The sequence below is a fragment of the Carassius auratus genome, chromosome 30, assembly GCF_003368295.1.
Source record: "Carassius auratus strain Wakin chromosome 30, ASM336829v1, whole genome shotgun sequence".
NCBI lineage: Eukaryota > Metazoa > Chordata > Actinopteri > Cypriniformes > Cyprinidae > Carassius > Carassius auratus.
Genome location: NC_039272.1, coordinates 10,847,675 through 10,865,287, shown reverse-complemented (window position 1 = coordinate 10,865,287; position 17,613 = coordinate 10,847,675). Strand labels below are relative to the sequence as shown.

Below are 17,613 nucleotides of genomic sequence, written 5' to 3'. Positions count from 1 at the left end.
GTGTACTCTGTTTTACATTATTAATGGTATTTATTTTGGGGTGTTATATTAAATCACGTTTTTTCTAATTTGTATTAATTAATTAATTTATTTTTATTGATGATAGTATACGAAATACGACATGCAGTGTACGAAGACGTAATCTGTTGATTAACGTACATACAAACAGAATAAATTACATAATGGTTGAATGACGTGATGCTTTGTATTGTCCGGATTGGTGGCTTATGAGGCTTTAAGTAAAAAGTGTCTAGGTGGTGTAACTGTCCTTGGAGTGTAAAAAAGAAAGTTGAAATCATCTTGGCATAAGCAGTTTGGCACAGTCTTCTATAGTTAAAAAAAAAAAAAAAAAACGTACAGTAAAAATTTCAGATGATAAGTCTTGCGCAATGCAACATACAGGAAGTTATTTTGTACATTTTGAACCCCTATGACTTGATCCAAGACTGAGTGTCAAGTTTGTTGAATTAAAAAATAAATTAATTCAAAATAATAAAGTTATATATATATTTATTTTTTATATATTTATTTATTTCGAAAAGGCATAAGAATGCAATAATATTAAATAATTTTGTAAGAAAAATAAAGAAGTAAAAAAATAACTCAGTGCTTGGTAAGAAACAATTTCACGTCATCTAGATTACGTAATCGAAGTAGTCTGATTATATTACCTGAAATGTGTAATGTAATTGATTGTTATGAATTTAAATTTTTGGCATGTAATTTCGAATTGGTAATGAACTACAATTTGTATGTAAGCACGTCTTATCCAGCACTGCCCTTGCTTTCTACCTTGAAAATATGTTAACTTAAAACAATTGATATATCTTTTATACGAATTAGCTTGATGGTTACACCACTTGACATCTTAAATCATTAAAACAACATTTTCTTCAAAATCGGTCTAAATGTTTTATTTATTTATTTATTTAATGTGTGAAACAAACATAAACAGAAAGACTGAATTTCCAAAAGCTTTGCACAGATGTTTCAGTATATATTTCTCCTTTCTTATAATTTCTGACATGCTTATTTGTTATTGTCCTCAAGTAAACATGATCTTATCAAACACTGCAGTTAATCCCTTGCATTCTTTTAAGGGGAAAGGGCTTCATGGCATCTGTATATGATTATCCCAGAGTAGGTTGAGTTAAAAGAGAACTCTGTCTAACCCCTAATTATTTTTATACGTAGCCTGCTGTGGTGAGATGGAAAGAAGCATGGTTGGTTCCGAGTGTGCCTGGTGGATGTGTAGAGTCCCAGTGGCAGCTCTAAATTCTTCATTCTGCTGTGGTGACAATATATTCAACTTTCCGGGATCTTAAATCATGTGCAGATCGTATCCTAAATGTACAGGAAAAATCACATGCTCTGTGTCACAGCTTTTGGTTCAGTTATTGTTTATAGCAATGGTTCTCAACTAGTTTTCTCACCAGAGGACCTCAGCGAACTTGTGAATGGCCTAAAGATGACTTAAAATGATAAAAACAATAAAATAAATTAAAACAAATATTAAATCAAGATATTTAATATTTTATTCCCTGAACACCTGTTATTTCCTTTAAAAACCATTCAAGTCTAGGAAAACCAAGAAAAAAAAAATATTTAAACTGCATGGCCATTTTTATGAATAATATGTACCTGTATTGTGCTAGTTATGGTAAACTTTATTTTATAGTGTAAGACTTTTATTTATTTATTTATTTTTATCCTAAACTCCCCAAACTTCTCTAATCCATAAATGAAATTATTTGTATTTTATTTCCATTCAATAAATAAGTTTTCATTCAATATTCAAGTTTTTTTTCTTGAACTGCTGTAATCTGAGTTTGCATATTTCTATCGCTGATAAGATTTGCCCACTAGCCCATATCAGTATCATTTAGGCACTAAATGTACTTTCTAATTCAGCCCTTCATTCAAGATGCATGTGATTTCCCTCAAGTCATTGTGTGCTTTGATCAAAAGCCATAAAGACGCCCCAGTTCCCCTCTGACATCATATTAAGCCCTTTAGACTGGATGAGATGTATTCTGCTGTTTGATGTCTTCATCGAGGCTGCTGATTGGAAATCAATATGGCTTGATGAGAATCTTTTTAATGAGATTTTCTTACCTTTGCTCGCACATGCAGTGACCTGATTGAACTTTACAATATCTTGCCCCATTTTGTGTGAAACAGGCTGTGTGTGAAGACTCAGGTGAAGCAATTAGTGAGCAGTAGAAAGAAGGAATATTGCTGGCTCAGTTAAGTAGACTTAAAAGCATTAATGGAAAACTTGGCTCACAGATCTTGAGTAATGACTTTATTTAATCCAGATGGTAAAACTTTGCTGTGCAGTGTGCACTTTTTTTTTTTTAACTGCAACTGCTGCAAATTGCTACATTTTATATGGGTTATGCTCTGTCATGCCAGTTGCCATTGAAATCACACTGTCGTTTTTAGATTTGCTTAGTTTGCATTCTTTTGGTTTGCTTACAACATGGTCCATTAAAACCACAGTGTTTGCCTGCTGAGGACTCTGCCACATATAGATTTCCTTGAAGGAAGTTAAAAGTGATGTAGGTTACACACCACCAGACACACCCTTCCACCCACAGCGCCTGCTTCTTTCCTAACGGAGTTCTGCTTAATTCACTCTGTACTGGATTCTCCAAAAGGATTGCTCAATAGTATTGATGCTGCTAAGAAAAAATGTACCTCGTACCTAAAGCATTGCTTTGCTTAGACATGTATTATGTACATTTTCCTGCAGCAGGCAAATTTGCTTGTTTGCACAGTCTGACATGCTGTTTTTTCCAGACTGATTCTGTATTTTTTTTTTTATGGTGATGTTTTCTACATTGATGGGCTGTCCTGTGTATTTGCTTTGAGCACTTGACCATATACCCGGACACTTCCTTGTAGGGAAGGAAGAATATTTATTTTAGAAATACAGCAACCTTAAGAAGTTTAGGGTCAGTACAACTTTTATTTTCTCAATTAAACAGACACTTTCATTCAGCAAGGACACATTAATATTGCATCACAGAATCCTGAAAAACCTGATTGCAAAATTCTGCTAGAATCATTGAATCTCTCTACATGACACAATTAACCCATAAGAACCCGGACCAATTTCCCCTTATAGGAAAATTATGGGGCATATAAAACAGACTAAATGGACCACTTAAAACATGTTTCTGCAGTTGTTTTTTAAATACAACCACTCCCTGTCAAAGATCTGTAATGTTACATATATGTGACATTGGGCGTTTATGGTAAATTTTAATGTTACATATTTGTCACATTGGGCTTTTATTTCTCATTTGAAAAAAATAAAATTTTGTCAGTTTTCTTGCTAAATAACATTTTTTTCTATTTATTTTCTTTTCCACAACATTTTCAAAATTATAACTTTTCTGGGAAGATAAATAAAAAGAAAACTTTTTCAGAAGTAATACAGTTTTTGCACTTTATTTACTTTGCCACATATTTCAAAACCACATAACTGTGACCATTCAATTTTACAACAACTTTTTTGTAACTTATCAAAATTCTACCTTTTCAGGTATACGGTTTAACCAGAAATAAAGTTTTAGAATATTTTTTCACAACTCGAAAATGTGCAAACTGAATAAAAATAAATAACTACCTCACACTGGAGGTAAACATGAAGAACATGCATGTAGTGCAATAACATAAAAGCATATTTTAACATATGTAAACAAAATAAATGTAAAATTAATAACATTGTTAATGAAATGTATTTTAGAATTTTTTTGCATACCTGTAACTAAAACAGGTATGCAGCATATGGTATAAAACAGGTATAACATATGTTGATATCATATGTTGGTACTATTTTAAGGTTATTTTATCTTTTTTGTAGTTAGATATAGTTACATGAATAGATTCAGGAAACATCTTGATCTTCAGTACATTCTGAAGATCAAGATGTTTCCTGAATCTATTAATGTTATTCTCACTACAAAAAAGTTTTTAGTTACAGGTTTAGTTAAAAATTCTAAAATACATTTGATTTAACAATGTTATTAATTTTACATTTATTTTGTTTACATATGTTAAAATATGCTTTTAATTGAGCAGCAGAATATATATAACACTAAAATGATTGAATCATCTAAATTATTTGAGCAGCTCATTACCATTTTTCTTAATGTGACACATACGTCACATCAAAATTCCACCTACTGTTTTAAGGTTAACAGCCGATGTGACACATATGTCACCACAACATTTTCATAACTTGTTTTATATCAATTTGTACAAGACATGTTTTAAAATCAGGTCAAGTGTAATCTAGGATATGTTATTAAAACATTAGAATTGTTGCATGAGTTGAAACATACCTTTAGTAATAAAAACAAGCGTTTTTAAAAATTGCTGACACTGCAACACCAGGCAGGCCACTATTTTGGAAATGTTACCATGGCAACAAAAATGCACAGATTGTCACATGACTGAACCTGGATGTTCCTTAAATGTCACTTAGGGACTTCCTGGGTTGAAAGTAAGGGATAATGCTTTAAAAAGACCTTTCCAGATAATCACTAGTGTTTGTGACACCCACGTCACCACGGGTTCTTATGGGTTAATCTCTTTTTTACATTGCATCTACACATTGTTCATAATAGTGTTAGTCGTTACAGTGTTTAACACTGCAAAAACAGATTGCAAACACAAATGTACATTAGATTCTGCCACTTATTTTCATTTTCTTTATGTTTATTTAAAGTTACGTTTCTTCCCTGAATCTTGACTTTTGTTACATACATACATATCAATTTTCATTAAATCATTCTGGCGACCCACCTGAGGGTCATGACCCAGGGTTTGAAAACCACTCCATTACAGAATACAAATGATTCACTTTCACCTGTAGCTGAAGGTTTTAAAGTAATTCCACTCATATATTTGGCCTTCCCAAGGTCTTGTAAAGTCACACATTGCACTCATATGGTGCCTTTTTCGTGTAAGCTAGAGAGAGGCTGAGAACTTGAAGAAATGCAAAAACTTCCCCTCCAGCATGTTAGCAGAACCACCAGGCCCCAGAGAACAATGGGGAATCTTTCAACACTGGGGCCCAGACAGGAGCACATGCTTTTGGATTTAAACGAAGGGTTCTCTTGGTCCCTGGCAAAAAGCCCTGTTAAGAGGAACCGGAGAGGAGGATAATCGTCCACGCTCTGATGTCATCGGAGCCTCGCTCTTTTTAGTTAGTATGCCAGGCACTCTTGAACCTTGAGGGCTGAGAGGAGGTGTATTGAGCTGTTTTTGAATTCTGTCTATAAAAGAGAGTGGATGTTTGAGTTTCAGCTTTTTTTCATTTTCAATGATTTTGTCTTTTTTTTTCTTTCTTTTTTTTTTTTTTCAATCTGCTTTGTTTGTTTTGCTTAGTATTGTTTTTTGGAACCAAACCCAGAACCCAAGAAGCATGTTGGCAAAAAAAACTCTATTAATGAGAACAACATCCTGTGATTGTGTACTGCAAGAAATGGTAGAGACCATAAAGAGGAGTGTTTGAAACAAGGCATACAATACATTCCAGAGTAAAAGAAAAAAAGAAAAGACAATCCCATTCTTAGGCGTATTTTGCTTTATATGCATATAATATAAACCATTCAGCAGAATACAGTATATCAATATATTAATAGTTGTTTTCACATTTGTTATATTTTCTAAGTCATGGCTATTTTTTTAGTAGTTTACATGGTTTGCATACATTCGCATGCATATACTGTATATGTAGAGTCACATGACAAAGATGCATAATTCGGCAGATTAAACGAGTGACAGCTATTTAATAAAAATGACTGTAATGTAAATGATGCATTGTTGCATGCACTCTACCCTAAAACAAACCCTAATCTAAATCCTACAGTAAGTAGATGTTGTTAATTAGAATTACTTAGTGCTTAACTACTGTAACAAGGACACCTTAAAATAAAGTGTAATGAATATTTCTATTTATAACAAAATACCATATGAACAGGTGACAGAATACACTGTGTTGCAGTTCTTTATAAATGGCATGTGTACAGTAGTAACCAAATACGTTTCTACACACTGTGGCCATTAGAAACAGGCACAGTATTTTACTGACATTGACTTTGCTGATAACACCCTTCAGTATTGGCATGTTTTCGTCCTAAAAATGAATGAGGGTTCGGATGTTCACAGCAGCAGGATGTCAAATAGTTCAGGACTCAACCCAGGATCTTGTGTTCAAGGACATCAAGATGTTCAGGCCACTCTTATCTTATCTCACTTGTGCACAGCTGACATGGACACTATTCATACAGTTGGACTTTTTGTCCTTGTTAGACAGTTGAAGGCAGGTTGCTAGTACAGTGTCTCCCGGCTTGCATCATGACCATCAATGTCGGAGATTTCATCTCTCAAAATGTGTGTTCTCCACCTCTCTCTCCTCTTCTTAGAGGGATATTTTATTGCTTTCTGTTGTGTGTGTTTAGTTTAGTTTGTATAGTGGTTTTCACAATACATATTGTTCCAAAGCAGCAATAAGAGAACAATGGTTTGATAACTGTCAGGTCTTTACCTCAAATCAGGCTGGTAATTTAATGCTCAAGCATGACATAGAGTAAATCAAGAGGCTAGACACATCTTCATTGAAAGCATTATTATTTCTCCCATTCATTTAGTCCACTAGTGATCTGTCTCCTCTCACATTCACTGTATATATTTAAAGTTCCAAGACGTGTAACTATCTGAATGTGCACACAATAATGTTCTGTTAATCAATTTAGAAAGTTATAATATTTGTTAACATTAATAATGAAACTCTGTCATCCTTTCCCAAACACACAGTTAAATGTGCATGTTGAAATCATTCCTGTATGTTGGTTTTTACTTCAGCAGCTTATTTTTTTTTTTCGGTTTAAATTGAAGGGTTAACTTTCCCTGCTTAAAGACCTGGTTTCATTATCTAAACTACTCAGGCATTCCAGAATCCTTAACCTTGTTTTTTTTTTTTTCAGGAGGTTGAGTGTTTGTCTTGTAGCTTGAAGGAAAATCTTTCAGATTGAGAGGGATGAGACAAAGTAGAGGCTCGGACTTTTGTTAACGTCATTAACTGTTTGTAAATCAACTGGCTTCAGCTTAAGGGGATTCATTTCATTCATGCGTACCTGTCTGTGTAGAAAAAAGGACGTGACTCACACACTGTGTGTCTTTAGCAATAGCATGCCCACACACAGTTCTCAACAACAGCTGTGATTACACTAGTTGTAGTTGCTTGTGTTTGTTTGAGAGGTACATCTTTAAAGTGGATGGTTTTTCATAAACAGCATCCTCTTAAATGTTCAAGTGTGTGGAAGTTTTAGTGTTGGGGAAGCTGCTTTGAAACTTTGTGTAGTAGTTCTGCTGCAGAAAAGCTGAGCTAAACTTTGGAAAAGGTCTTAATTTGGAACTTTTTTCAACTAAAATAAAACTATATAAAAGAGTCTTTTTAAATGTAATTTTATTTTTCAGTCATCTGGCACAAGAAAACAACAGCATTAAAGCGATACTCCACCCCAAAATGTAAATTTGTCGTTTCAAACCCATAAAAGCTTTGTTTGTCTTCGGAACTCAATTTAAGATATTTTGGATGTAAACCGGGAGCCTTGTGACTGTCCCCTTGACTGCCAATTCAATTGCACTGTCAAGGTTCAGAAAAGTATGAAAAATGTCATCAGAATACTCCATCTGCCATCAGTGATTCAACCGTAACATGAAGCTACGAGAATACTTTATGTATGTGAAGAAAACAAAAATAATGACTTTATTCAGCAATTTATCTCCTCTGTGTCTATCCACATCACCGTAGCGGCATTTACAGCTTTTACAGGATTGGAATGAGATGGGGGTGATTAATGACAAATTTTTCATTTTGGGGTGGAGTATCTGTTTAAACTACAACATTTCTCTAATTCGACTTATAAAACTAGAAACAACCCAGTTTTTCACATAAAATGTATTTATGTATGCATGTAGATGTATATGCCACAATTAGAAATTGAAGTGGTCAAATGTTTTTCTTCATGAACCATTTAAAAAGAAATGATTCACTAAACTGAATTGATTTACCAGGTGCTATATATGAATCAGTAAATCATTTTAACAGCATTAAATTGATCAAAAACCTCAATCAAGACATTTATAATGTTACAAATGAATGCTGTGCTTTAGAACATTGTTCTTCAAAGAATCTTAAAACAATTGACAATTTCCACAATTATGTATAGCAGCACAACTGTTGTGTCAATGATGATAAAAAAAAGGTTTCTTGAGCAGCAAATCAGCATAGAATGATTTCTGAAGCATTTTGTGACACTGGTATTACTTCTAATTGAATTACTTTTCAATGGTAACACTATAGGAAGTCTGATTGTCAATTTAGTGAATCACTTTTCGGATGGTTCACATTGAAATGTGAGTCGCAAAGATTTTGTATGAGAGAGCAAGGGGACAGACAGTGAGTTGATTATTCCCTGACACAAAAACAGTGATGCTGCATTTTGTTGGAAGATGTAACCTTTTACTGGAAAACCTTTTTTTTTTACTGTCGCTACTTTTATTTGATTACTCCCAAACATTGGCGAGTGTTCATGGGTCTGCGAATGTGGGAAATGATCCTAGTAAACAGTAAAATTGTAAACAGTTTGAGCATCTGGTTGTGTTTTACCCAGTGGACTTGATGGAATCTTTCCATTCGTCTGTGTAACTCGGTCCCACTATGTGCTGTGAACATGGGATTGTTCACACACAGGCTTGTGCTCTAAAAGAGACGAAGCCCACAGCTGTCTCACACAGACACGCTTCTGTGCGTCATTTCTGGATGTGATCCAAATCATTACATACCTGTATGCGTAATAGTGTTGCCACAGAGCAGCGTTCGGAAACAACACTACACACAGACATCTGTGCGAAACACTTGCGAGGCTGCTGTGTAACACGGAGACGTTATATGAACGAACACCTCATGTCAATAATGTGCTAACATGTCTTCAGACACCAAACTGACACCCGTGAACTTCTGACCGTTCACTCACAATGCCCTCAGTGGCTAAAACTAGCATTGATCCTCATATTCCCTGCTCTGATCTGATCTGTGCTGCTGTAATGCTGTCTGTACTCCTAAGCCAGTGTTTGAGTATTTTTATTCCACAATGACGAGATTAAAATGTCTTATGTTTTGTAACATTGTTTTTTCGACCTCTCTCTCAGGTAATCTGCCTTCAATCCGCCGCTGCCGTTGACCAGGGTCATTTCTAGACTAGACTGTGATAGTGAGAGTTAATCTTAATTTATTCCCAGCCTAATCACATTAAAGCAGATTCAGCAGGGGGTCGGTGTGTGTGGCCACACTTTAAGAATGTCTGGTATTTGTTAACATTTATTAACTAGTGTTGTGCACCAGTGCTGTATTTGTAGACCACTGTCACATCTCTGTGAGGGGGACACTCTGAGGCACACACAAATACTTTGCTTGTCTTTTTACTGATTTGTAGGTTACTTTGGATAAAACATCTTTGCGAATAAATGCAAATATGGAGGTATTTACGTGACATGAAAAATTATCAATAAAACACTTTTCTTCTCTTGTTTTGGGCATAGTTTAAAAGATGTTTTTGGGACGAACGTAAAAGTGTACCTAGTTAGAAGAATGGTGCTAATGTTTGATTTTAATTTAATTAGATTGCTTGTTTATATTTACCGTTTACTTCTATGTGTTTGAAAGAAGCCGCTCATGTTCAATAAGGCCGCATGTATTTGCTAACAATAGAATAAAAATAGTAACATTGTGAAAGATTATTACGGTTTAAAATAACATATTTATTTTAATATATATTTTAAAACATAATAAATTTGTGTGATGGTAAAGCTGAACTGCAGTCATTCCAGTGTCACATGATCCTTCATGATCCCAAATCATTCTTATATACTGATTTGGTGCTCAAACATTTCTTATTATTATCAGTGATCAAAAATCCAACATATGAAAGCATGGCATGGGCCATAATAGGAAGAAACTCAACCTCTTCTTGTAAAAAGTGACTTTGTAAAAATAAATAGATTTTCCTCAATCCCATTGTTATCTTTAGAGTATTTTTATCCATGTCATTAACACACTTCTTGGTGTATTTTGAGAACTCCCTCTCGTGGGCTGCGCAATGCTCTCTTAAGAGCACTACATTTACTCTGATGATAAGATGATGCTGTGCCAGAACAATTGCATCTCAGTGCCTTTAGATCAATTTAGCTTGCTGTTCAATTAATTGTTTCAGAAAGACATGGTGTTCCCTTATTATTCACGTTTGTGTGCGAGTCTTTGTGATGATGTCAGAGGAAGTTGAATTACGTAATGAACAGTCCAAAGTGTGAATTTACTTTACCTATCCAGTCGACTCATATTGGATGGTCTGTTTCTTTCTGCGTCAGTGTTAGTAATCTGACTACTAGACTATTAAACCAAGGTTATGTATCTCTAAACCTCTAGGGCTTGATGATTGATGAGAAACCGAAAACCTGCAAGCTGCTTTGCCTTTACCGGTGTTTAGATTGAACTAGAGTACGTGCCATTACAATACAGTTTCTTACCTTCTATTCTCATGAGTATTGGTTGTTTGCCACTGTTTCAAAACTGTACTGTTCTTAGTTTAGAATGTTTCCACATGCGTCTGTCATGTGTTTGTAACTTTTCTCTCCTGGACAGCTGCTTTTTCCCTCACTGGAAAGAAAACCTTAACAAAACAGGAACATAAAAACACTGGCGCCCTGTTTGCCATTCTGGCCTGGCCTTATATGGCTTTATTTGTCCTTTTATTGCTGTGGTTTGTTGCTGATTTGGTTAGCTTATGCACTGGGCAATGAAGCTTAGACATATTACGTGTTGCTGTATTTACATTGGGAGTTTAGCCGGTCTGCTGAATAATGTTTTGAGAATTGCCCAGTAGGGGGAGACGTTGATCTTTTTGAGGACATTAAAAGTCAATGGCTTACATTAATTCTTCTCTTTGACATGCTGAAATTTAATCATTCTAATGGGGACTAATGAATAGTGTTACAAGCCCTCTTGGTTTTTTTCCAGTTGATGTTAATGGGTGTGGTGTAATTGAAAATCTCTCAGTGCAATAAATAAATGTTAATTAATACATGAAAGTGGTTTAAATTGAGTCAGTGAATCAAAATATTTTTAAAAGGTATTTAATGAGTTTTCTGTATAGCATGTGGAATATTATTGATTTATGTTGTGTGTTTGTTTGTATGAGAGAGAGAGGGGGTTGATTTGTAGGCAGTGGAGGGGTCCTGGGACGGTGGCCAGATCACACCGGCTGCAGCTGACTTTAGAAATGAAACCTCTCCAGGGAACTGATGAGCTTTAGAGAAACTCACTGCCAGTGGACATGTGGAGCATGTTAGCACGGTGACACTGGCAAGCAGGCTCACAGCAGACAGGAAGTTCAGGGGATCCCAAAGGACCTAAACTTTTATAGAAAGCTGGGTTTTAAAATTAAATTAAATTCACGCATTTAGCAGACGCTTTTATCCAAAGCAACTTACAGTGCATTCAGGCTAACATTTTTTACCAAACATGTGTTCCCTGGGAATCAAACCCACAACCTTGCACTGCTAATGCAACGCTCTACCACTTGAGCCACATGAACACTTGTTTTAGAATCAGTTGTAGTGACAATCAGGCAGTGACTCCATTATGCTGATTTGCTTTTGTTTGTCTTTTGTTTTGCGAAGCTTTTTTTGGCTTTAGATTTCTTAAGCTTTGTTAGTTTTTTTTTTTTATCATTTTTTTTGTTGTTGTTGTTGTTGTTTTTATAAGAAATGTAGGAACTTCAACTCCTTTTTGTGACTTGGTACTGGGGATTAGATCTGTATAAACGGAACCGTGTATGAAAGGTTGTGGTGTGTTGTGTATAGTCTTGCCTAAAGACATTTAGCATGATAGGACAGAATTTGCTAATTTTATTAAACAAATTTTCATAAACTTGTCCTTGAAGTTTCATTGTGTGTGGGTTAAGCCATCTGCTGGCCCTTGATCTAACCGCATACCATGACATTTACATCTAGTAGAGTAAATAAATAAAGTACAGTAGAGGTCTGTATGAGAGAATGCAAGGACACAGGAAAGGTAAAATCAGTCAAAAGCAGATAAATGTGTGTATGTTTCTGAACTAGTCTGTTTAATTGGTTTAATAGCATCTAATTAAATCAACACTATTATTCTTCTAAACTCTGTATATGTGTGTGTGTGTGTGTTTAGAGTGCCTGGGCCTCTTCTTTCTGTATACTGTGTGTTTGCGATGGGGCTGTGTAGCAGCTGAGGCACTTTGTAGTGGTTAGCAGCCTTTGTTAGAGGCCTTGCCCTTCCCTCTGTTTCACAGATGTGCCCCGATTGAACTTCAACCCAAATGAATTAAAAACACAACACAAGCTACACTTTGAATTAGCTGGTGTCTTTTACACTTATCTTTTAAAAGGTGTAAAAACTCACTGAGCTTAGAGAGGTGTTGCAGAAAATAAGTCCGCACAATTAAAACATAAATTTAGCTATATGTTGTTTTAAGAACCTTTTCGTCCTGTCACAATACTTCCTTTCTTTAGATTTAAGTGTAAAGCAAAGCTGAAGTGTTGTGGTATACTTGAGTATGGTATTTCCTTACTCCACCCATGCAGTCAAATTCCTCCTGCTTGCCACCTAAGGAACTCTTGATTTATCACACCGGCCACACAAACAAGAAGCCGTTTCTGGTCTGTTATTCTTGATTGGGAAAGGGAAATATCACCCATGTGCTTCAGTACATCCAATGAGGAACAAAGGACTGTGAGAGATTCCTTTCCACCTCGCATCTTTTTTGTAATAATGGGTTTATAGATCATGACTTAAAACATGTGAATGTCCTGTTATGTAACTCAATTAGCAAAGCAAAAATCTGAAGGATTAGTATTCGCAGCATAACTGGAGAAAAACAGGGATGATGGCTGTTACACAAACCACTTGTCAAAAGTCCAAAAACATTCATTCATACTATAGTAAATGTCATCAAACACTTTGTTTTTGTTTCTTTTCATGGCGACATCTTCTAGACATTTTTCTGTGGTGGCTCTATCTCATTATCACTGTATAATACCTCAATTGCTTTTTCAGGACAGAAATGTAATGTATGTGTGAGCAACGTAAGCGAGTGCAGAGACCACTTTTCACACACTTCTATTTGTGTTAAAGCGGTTTTGAATTGTTGATTGCCCTCAAGGTTGACAATCAGTTTCTAGCCTTATTGTTGTGATCATTGTGTTCAGATGTGCACTCATTTTGCATCCCATAGCCCTTGTTAGTTAGGAATAATACTTTGTTCTTACGGGACAGACTTTTTTTTGTGTGACGTGTAGCCAATTATGGTGACCCATGCTCTGCATTTAACCCATCCAAGTGCACATGCAACAATTCCTGTTGGACCTGAGATTCGAACCCATGACCTTCGGGTTACAAGTCCGACTCTATATCCATTAGGCCACGACTGCCCCCACATATACATGTTCCATAAAGACCAGCGACTGTTTGCTTGAATGTTAAACTGGTTAGTAAATTTCTCCTTTTCTCTCTGAGTAATTGATGTTTTCCATGGTTTAACCAGTAGGTCAAATCAAATTAGTGTGTTAGATGAGAGAGTAGATCTTTACCGATTACTGTAGTTAGGAGAGCACTTGTTACACATAACACATTTCGAGTCATTTAGTTCCCTACTTTTCTATGTGCACAATTCTACAGTCCTTAAAAGAAGAATGCAAAAATGTTCCTGCACATATGGTAGATTGAGTTTCACAAAGTCAAGCCCCCTGTGTCTACCTTGTTTTCACAAACATTGAGTACCACTCCCTTGGAGCCCACATTTTGCTGTCTGTTTTTTCTTTCTGTCTCCCAAGACTTAAGCAAAATAATGAATCACGTCTCTGTGTTTCCCATTGCGTGTCCATGTATCAGCCAAAACAGACTATGTAGTGAGAAGATTTGTAAGTCATGGTGCATTATAGATCATTTGAATATGCATGATCCATTATTGTGTGACTTATTATTATTAAAATTGTCTTATATTCTTAATTGCCAGTAGAAACCCATCTGATGAATATTGATAGGTGTAGCTTAGGAAGCATATTTTGATGGTCATCATGTTCTGCTTTAATCATGTTGCCACTACAGACCACTTTCTTTCTCTGATATGTTTATTTTATAGTGGGAAAGGCTATTAGATAACATTTATAGAATATCATTAAATAAAAAGTACTTTCCCTTTAAAGTTTACAAAGATCCAAAGAGAAAGAATATGAGAAAGATAATGAAATTCTTGTAATTCTCATGTAGACCACAAAAAGTCTATAAATGCAAGTTCTGTTTGCTCTGATTCATTGATTTTACTACTCGCTGCAGAGAGAGAAATCTTTTGAGTACTCTGAAATTGAACGGTGGCATTTTAAATAATTGAGCATATATTAAAGATTGATACCCTGCTAACATGCATAAGCCACTTTATGAAATATATATTTCAGTATAGTGATTCTCTGTAGAAAATAAAATGTGTCTAGTCCAATAAATGTATTACCTGACAGGTGAAATGGTCGATACAACACTGCTTGGCAATCAATATGACAAATTGTCTTGGATTTATGAAGCTGGATGTCATTATGTGGAAAGTATTAGGCAGACAGCAGTTACTTAGACAAAGCACTGTTCTCATAGAGAGGACAGATGGACTCTTTGTTTTCTATAGTTAATGCTCTTATATTCAGTATGCAGACTCTATTCCTGAAACAGTAAAAAAAAGGGGAAAAAAAGAGGAGAACCAACAAGAATAACAACAATTTAAAAAAAAGACAAGGAAAAAAAAAACGCTCAGAATTACAGAAATGTTACAGCCATTTAAAATAATATATAAAAAAATATTCAAAACAATTGGGCAAATAATTATAAAAAAAAAAACAAAAAAAAAAAACATAAATACCAGGGGATTATATTGATTGTGTTGTAACAGATCCAATATGATGTTCTAAATAGTCATGGGGGTCAACAATGTATAGAACTTTTAGGAGTTCATTTGATTTGTGTGATATTTGCCATTTTCCATCAATACATATTAAACATAAAATAATAAATAAACATACATTGACTGCCAAAGTTAACCATGCAATGCTACCGTTCCTGTAGCTAATTTTATATGATGATTACAAAATTTTTGTAATTTTTACAAGGTTTTAATGAAAAATTTGGTCAATTTTAGTCAATATTTGCTAAATATGTTTTTGTGCTGTAATGCTGCCTGGCACCATGACTGATCAGGGCCCGTCGTGGATAAATAATGATGACAATAAAACCGCCAGTTGGTGGCAGCAAGTCCATGTTTTAATAAAAGATTTATTGAATCATTAAAATCAAACGATTCGTTCAAAACGGCTGATTCAATTATAAACGAAACAAGTGAGTACATCTGAGTGGACTGTTAAATCACTGGCTCACTCAATTCGTTCAAAATCTGATTCATTCAAGGAACAAACATTTGTGTTGATATGCATGTTGAATGAATTAATATAAAGGTATTTTTTTCTTCCATTGTGAATTATAATGCGATTCTAACTGTATTCTAACAGGCTTCATCGAGCAGTAATAATGCTTTTGGACTCTCAATACGTGTTTTTGTTTGGTGTTTGCAAAGTCGGCGGCTCAGCTCTACTTCCTCAATCCCTCACTGTCACACATTCCTCACAAATTAGGCTATGTCGGGAAATGTCTTGAAATTAAAATGAAGGAAAATCATACCTTTCTGTTGTCTTCTTTTTAAAGAACTTCAAAAGTTGCGTTTTTATACAGTCTTGAACCCTTTTGAGCGATAAATTACGAAAACTTGCTTCCGCTTGTGAGCAGCTTGTTACAGTAGCCTAGCTACCGATTAAAGTATTTAGTTGAATTATAATTAGATAATTTTAACATTTAATTTGCTTGATACGTTTTACATAATACACATTATTAATTTAAATGGAATGGTGGGGGTGTATTGAATCACAAATCCCCATCCTGTCTTATGTGAGAAAAGTGCTTTTGCGATTGCAAGAATTGATTTTCAATTGTTCACTTGTTTCAGAGGGGCGTGTAGTTCGTGTCGCTGGTAGTTGTGCTGTAGTGTAGTGTGCTGTGAGCTGACTGGTGAATGAAGGCAGTACAGTCAGTCCACGCGCACTGTGTGATGCCCTTTTGTGGGAAAGTCCTACAAAGAGCACACAGACACACTAACATCAGTACAGATGGACTCAAAGAAGTAAACTGCGTGTAAATGACTAGTTATACAAACGGGATAACGCGAACAAGATTTGAGGGTGTTAGGAAAGTCGTTTTGCTTTTCATGCAGTGGAGAGGGTTCATTTAAGCGACTGGATTCACTGGCTATTGTTGTGAAGAGAGATAGACGCGCGGACGCGCAGAGGAGTTTGGGAAAACAGTGGTTTACTCCTCTGTCTTTCTTTTTTGTTGTCTTCAGTTATATTTGCTGTCACGCGCGCGAGTCCGGCTGAACTGTTGTTTCCGGACACATGGAACTGGTCTGAGACGTGAAAACTGATTTTCTCGGATAAGCCGTGGACTGAATTTGGATGCGTTTGCAAGTCTGTATCGAATGATTTATATACTAGGTTACTTCTTTCCAAAATGTTTCTCAGCCCTCAAGACAGATTGACGGTTTGAAGAGCAGTGGGAGTCTGAACTTTAAATCGGGAGCCGATATCCCTCTTGTCTTGAATGATGCCCATAGAGAGACTCGCAGACATGGAGGAGAAACTTCGTATTTTGGAGGATCTCAATATGATATACATTCGTCAGATTGCCCTGAGTCTAAAGGTAAAGGTATTCTCATAACCTGACTTGATATTTTTGCCTCTCTTGAATTACTTTAAAATGCTTTTGTACATTTGAAGAAGGCTAGTTCTGAAATTATGGTATCAGTCTTTTTAGTTAAACAATCCAATGATAATAAAATACAAAATTATACAAACTGTGTCTTAAAATAAATGCTTTGCATAACTAAACATCTGAGTTTGGCCTGAAGTTAAGTTTTAAAAACCTGCAGGTGATGATCAAATGAATGCATTTTGTAACGAGGTGTGAGGGATCTCTAAAGTTGTCTTGCTCTGCCAGTTCTCCAGTGTGGTTAGGTTGCGTCTAAACTCTGAGAGTGCTTGTACAGTATAAAGCTGCTTTAACAATGATGTTGATGTTCAATGTCTTTTGATTTTTTTTTTGTGTCAGTTTGGTGTGTTTCTCTCGTCAGTAAATGCTTAATACAGAGAAGCCATTTCTCCAGTGGTCCTGATCTGCAGCTGCAGCCACACAAGACAAAGTCTCATTCTATCAATGTGTGTTGTTGGACTGGTTTGACTTAAGTCTTGAGATTTCTTTGGTACTCTGTGCCTACCCTCATTAGCACCAGTTAGATAAATACAATGTAATTTAAGCTCTTTTGCAAACTAACTCCACATGGACTTCATTTGGCTAGCCTTATCTTTGGAAACAATTGCATACTTGATAGGGCTGCACAATTAAGCACATTTCTA

The 17,613-nt window shown here is 35.4% G+C and overlaps 1 protein-coding gene across 4 annotated transcripts in view; it reads left to right on the top strand.

Moving 5' to 3' along the window:
* rtkna (rhotekin a) overlaps positions 1 to 17,613 on the top strand; it is a 64,268-nt gene that overhangs the window by 498 nt on the left and 46,157 nt on the right. Inside the window, exon 1 of one of the 4 annotated variants that reach the window (XM_026211326.1) lies at positions 16,069 to 16,900. The exons of the other annotated variants lie outside the window; for them this stretch is intronic. Coding sequence (XP_026067111.1) covers positions 16,802 to 16,900 — 99 coding nt within the window. The 5' untranslated portion in view covers positions 16,069 to 16,801. Of the gene's footprint in view, positions 1 to 16,068; positions 16,901 to 17,613 lie in introns of those variants that run through there. 4 annotated transcript variants of the gene reach the window in all.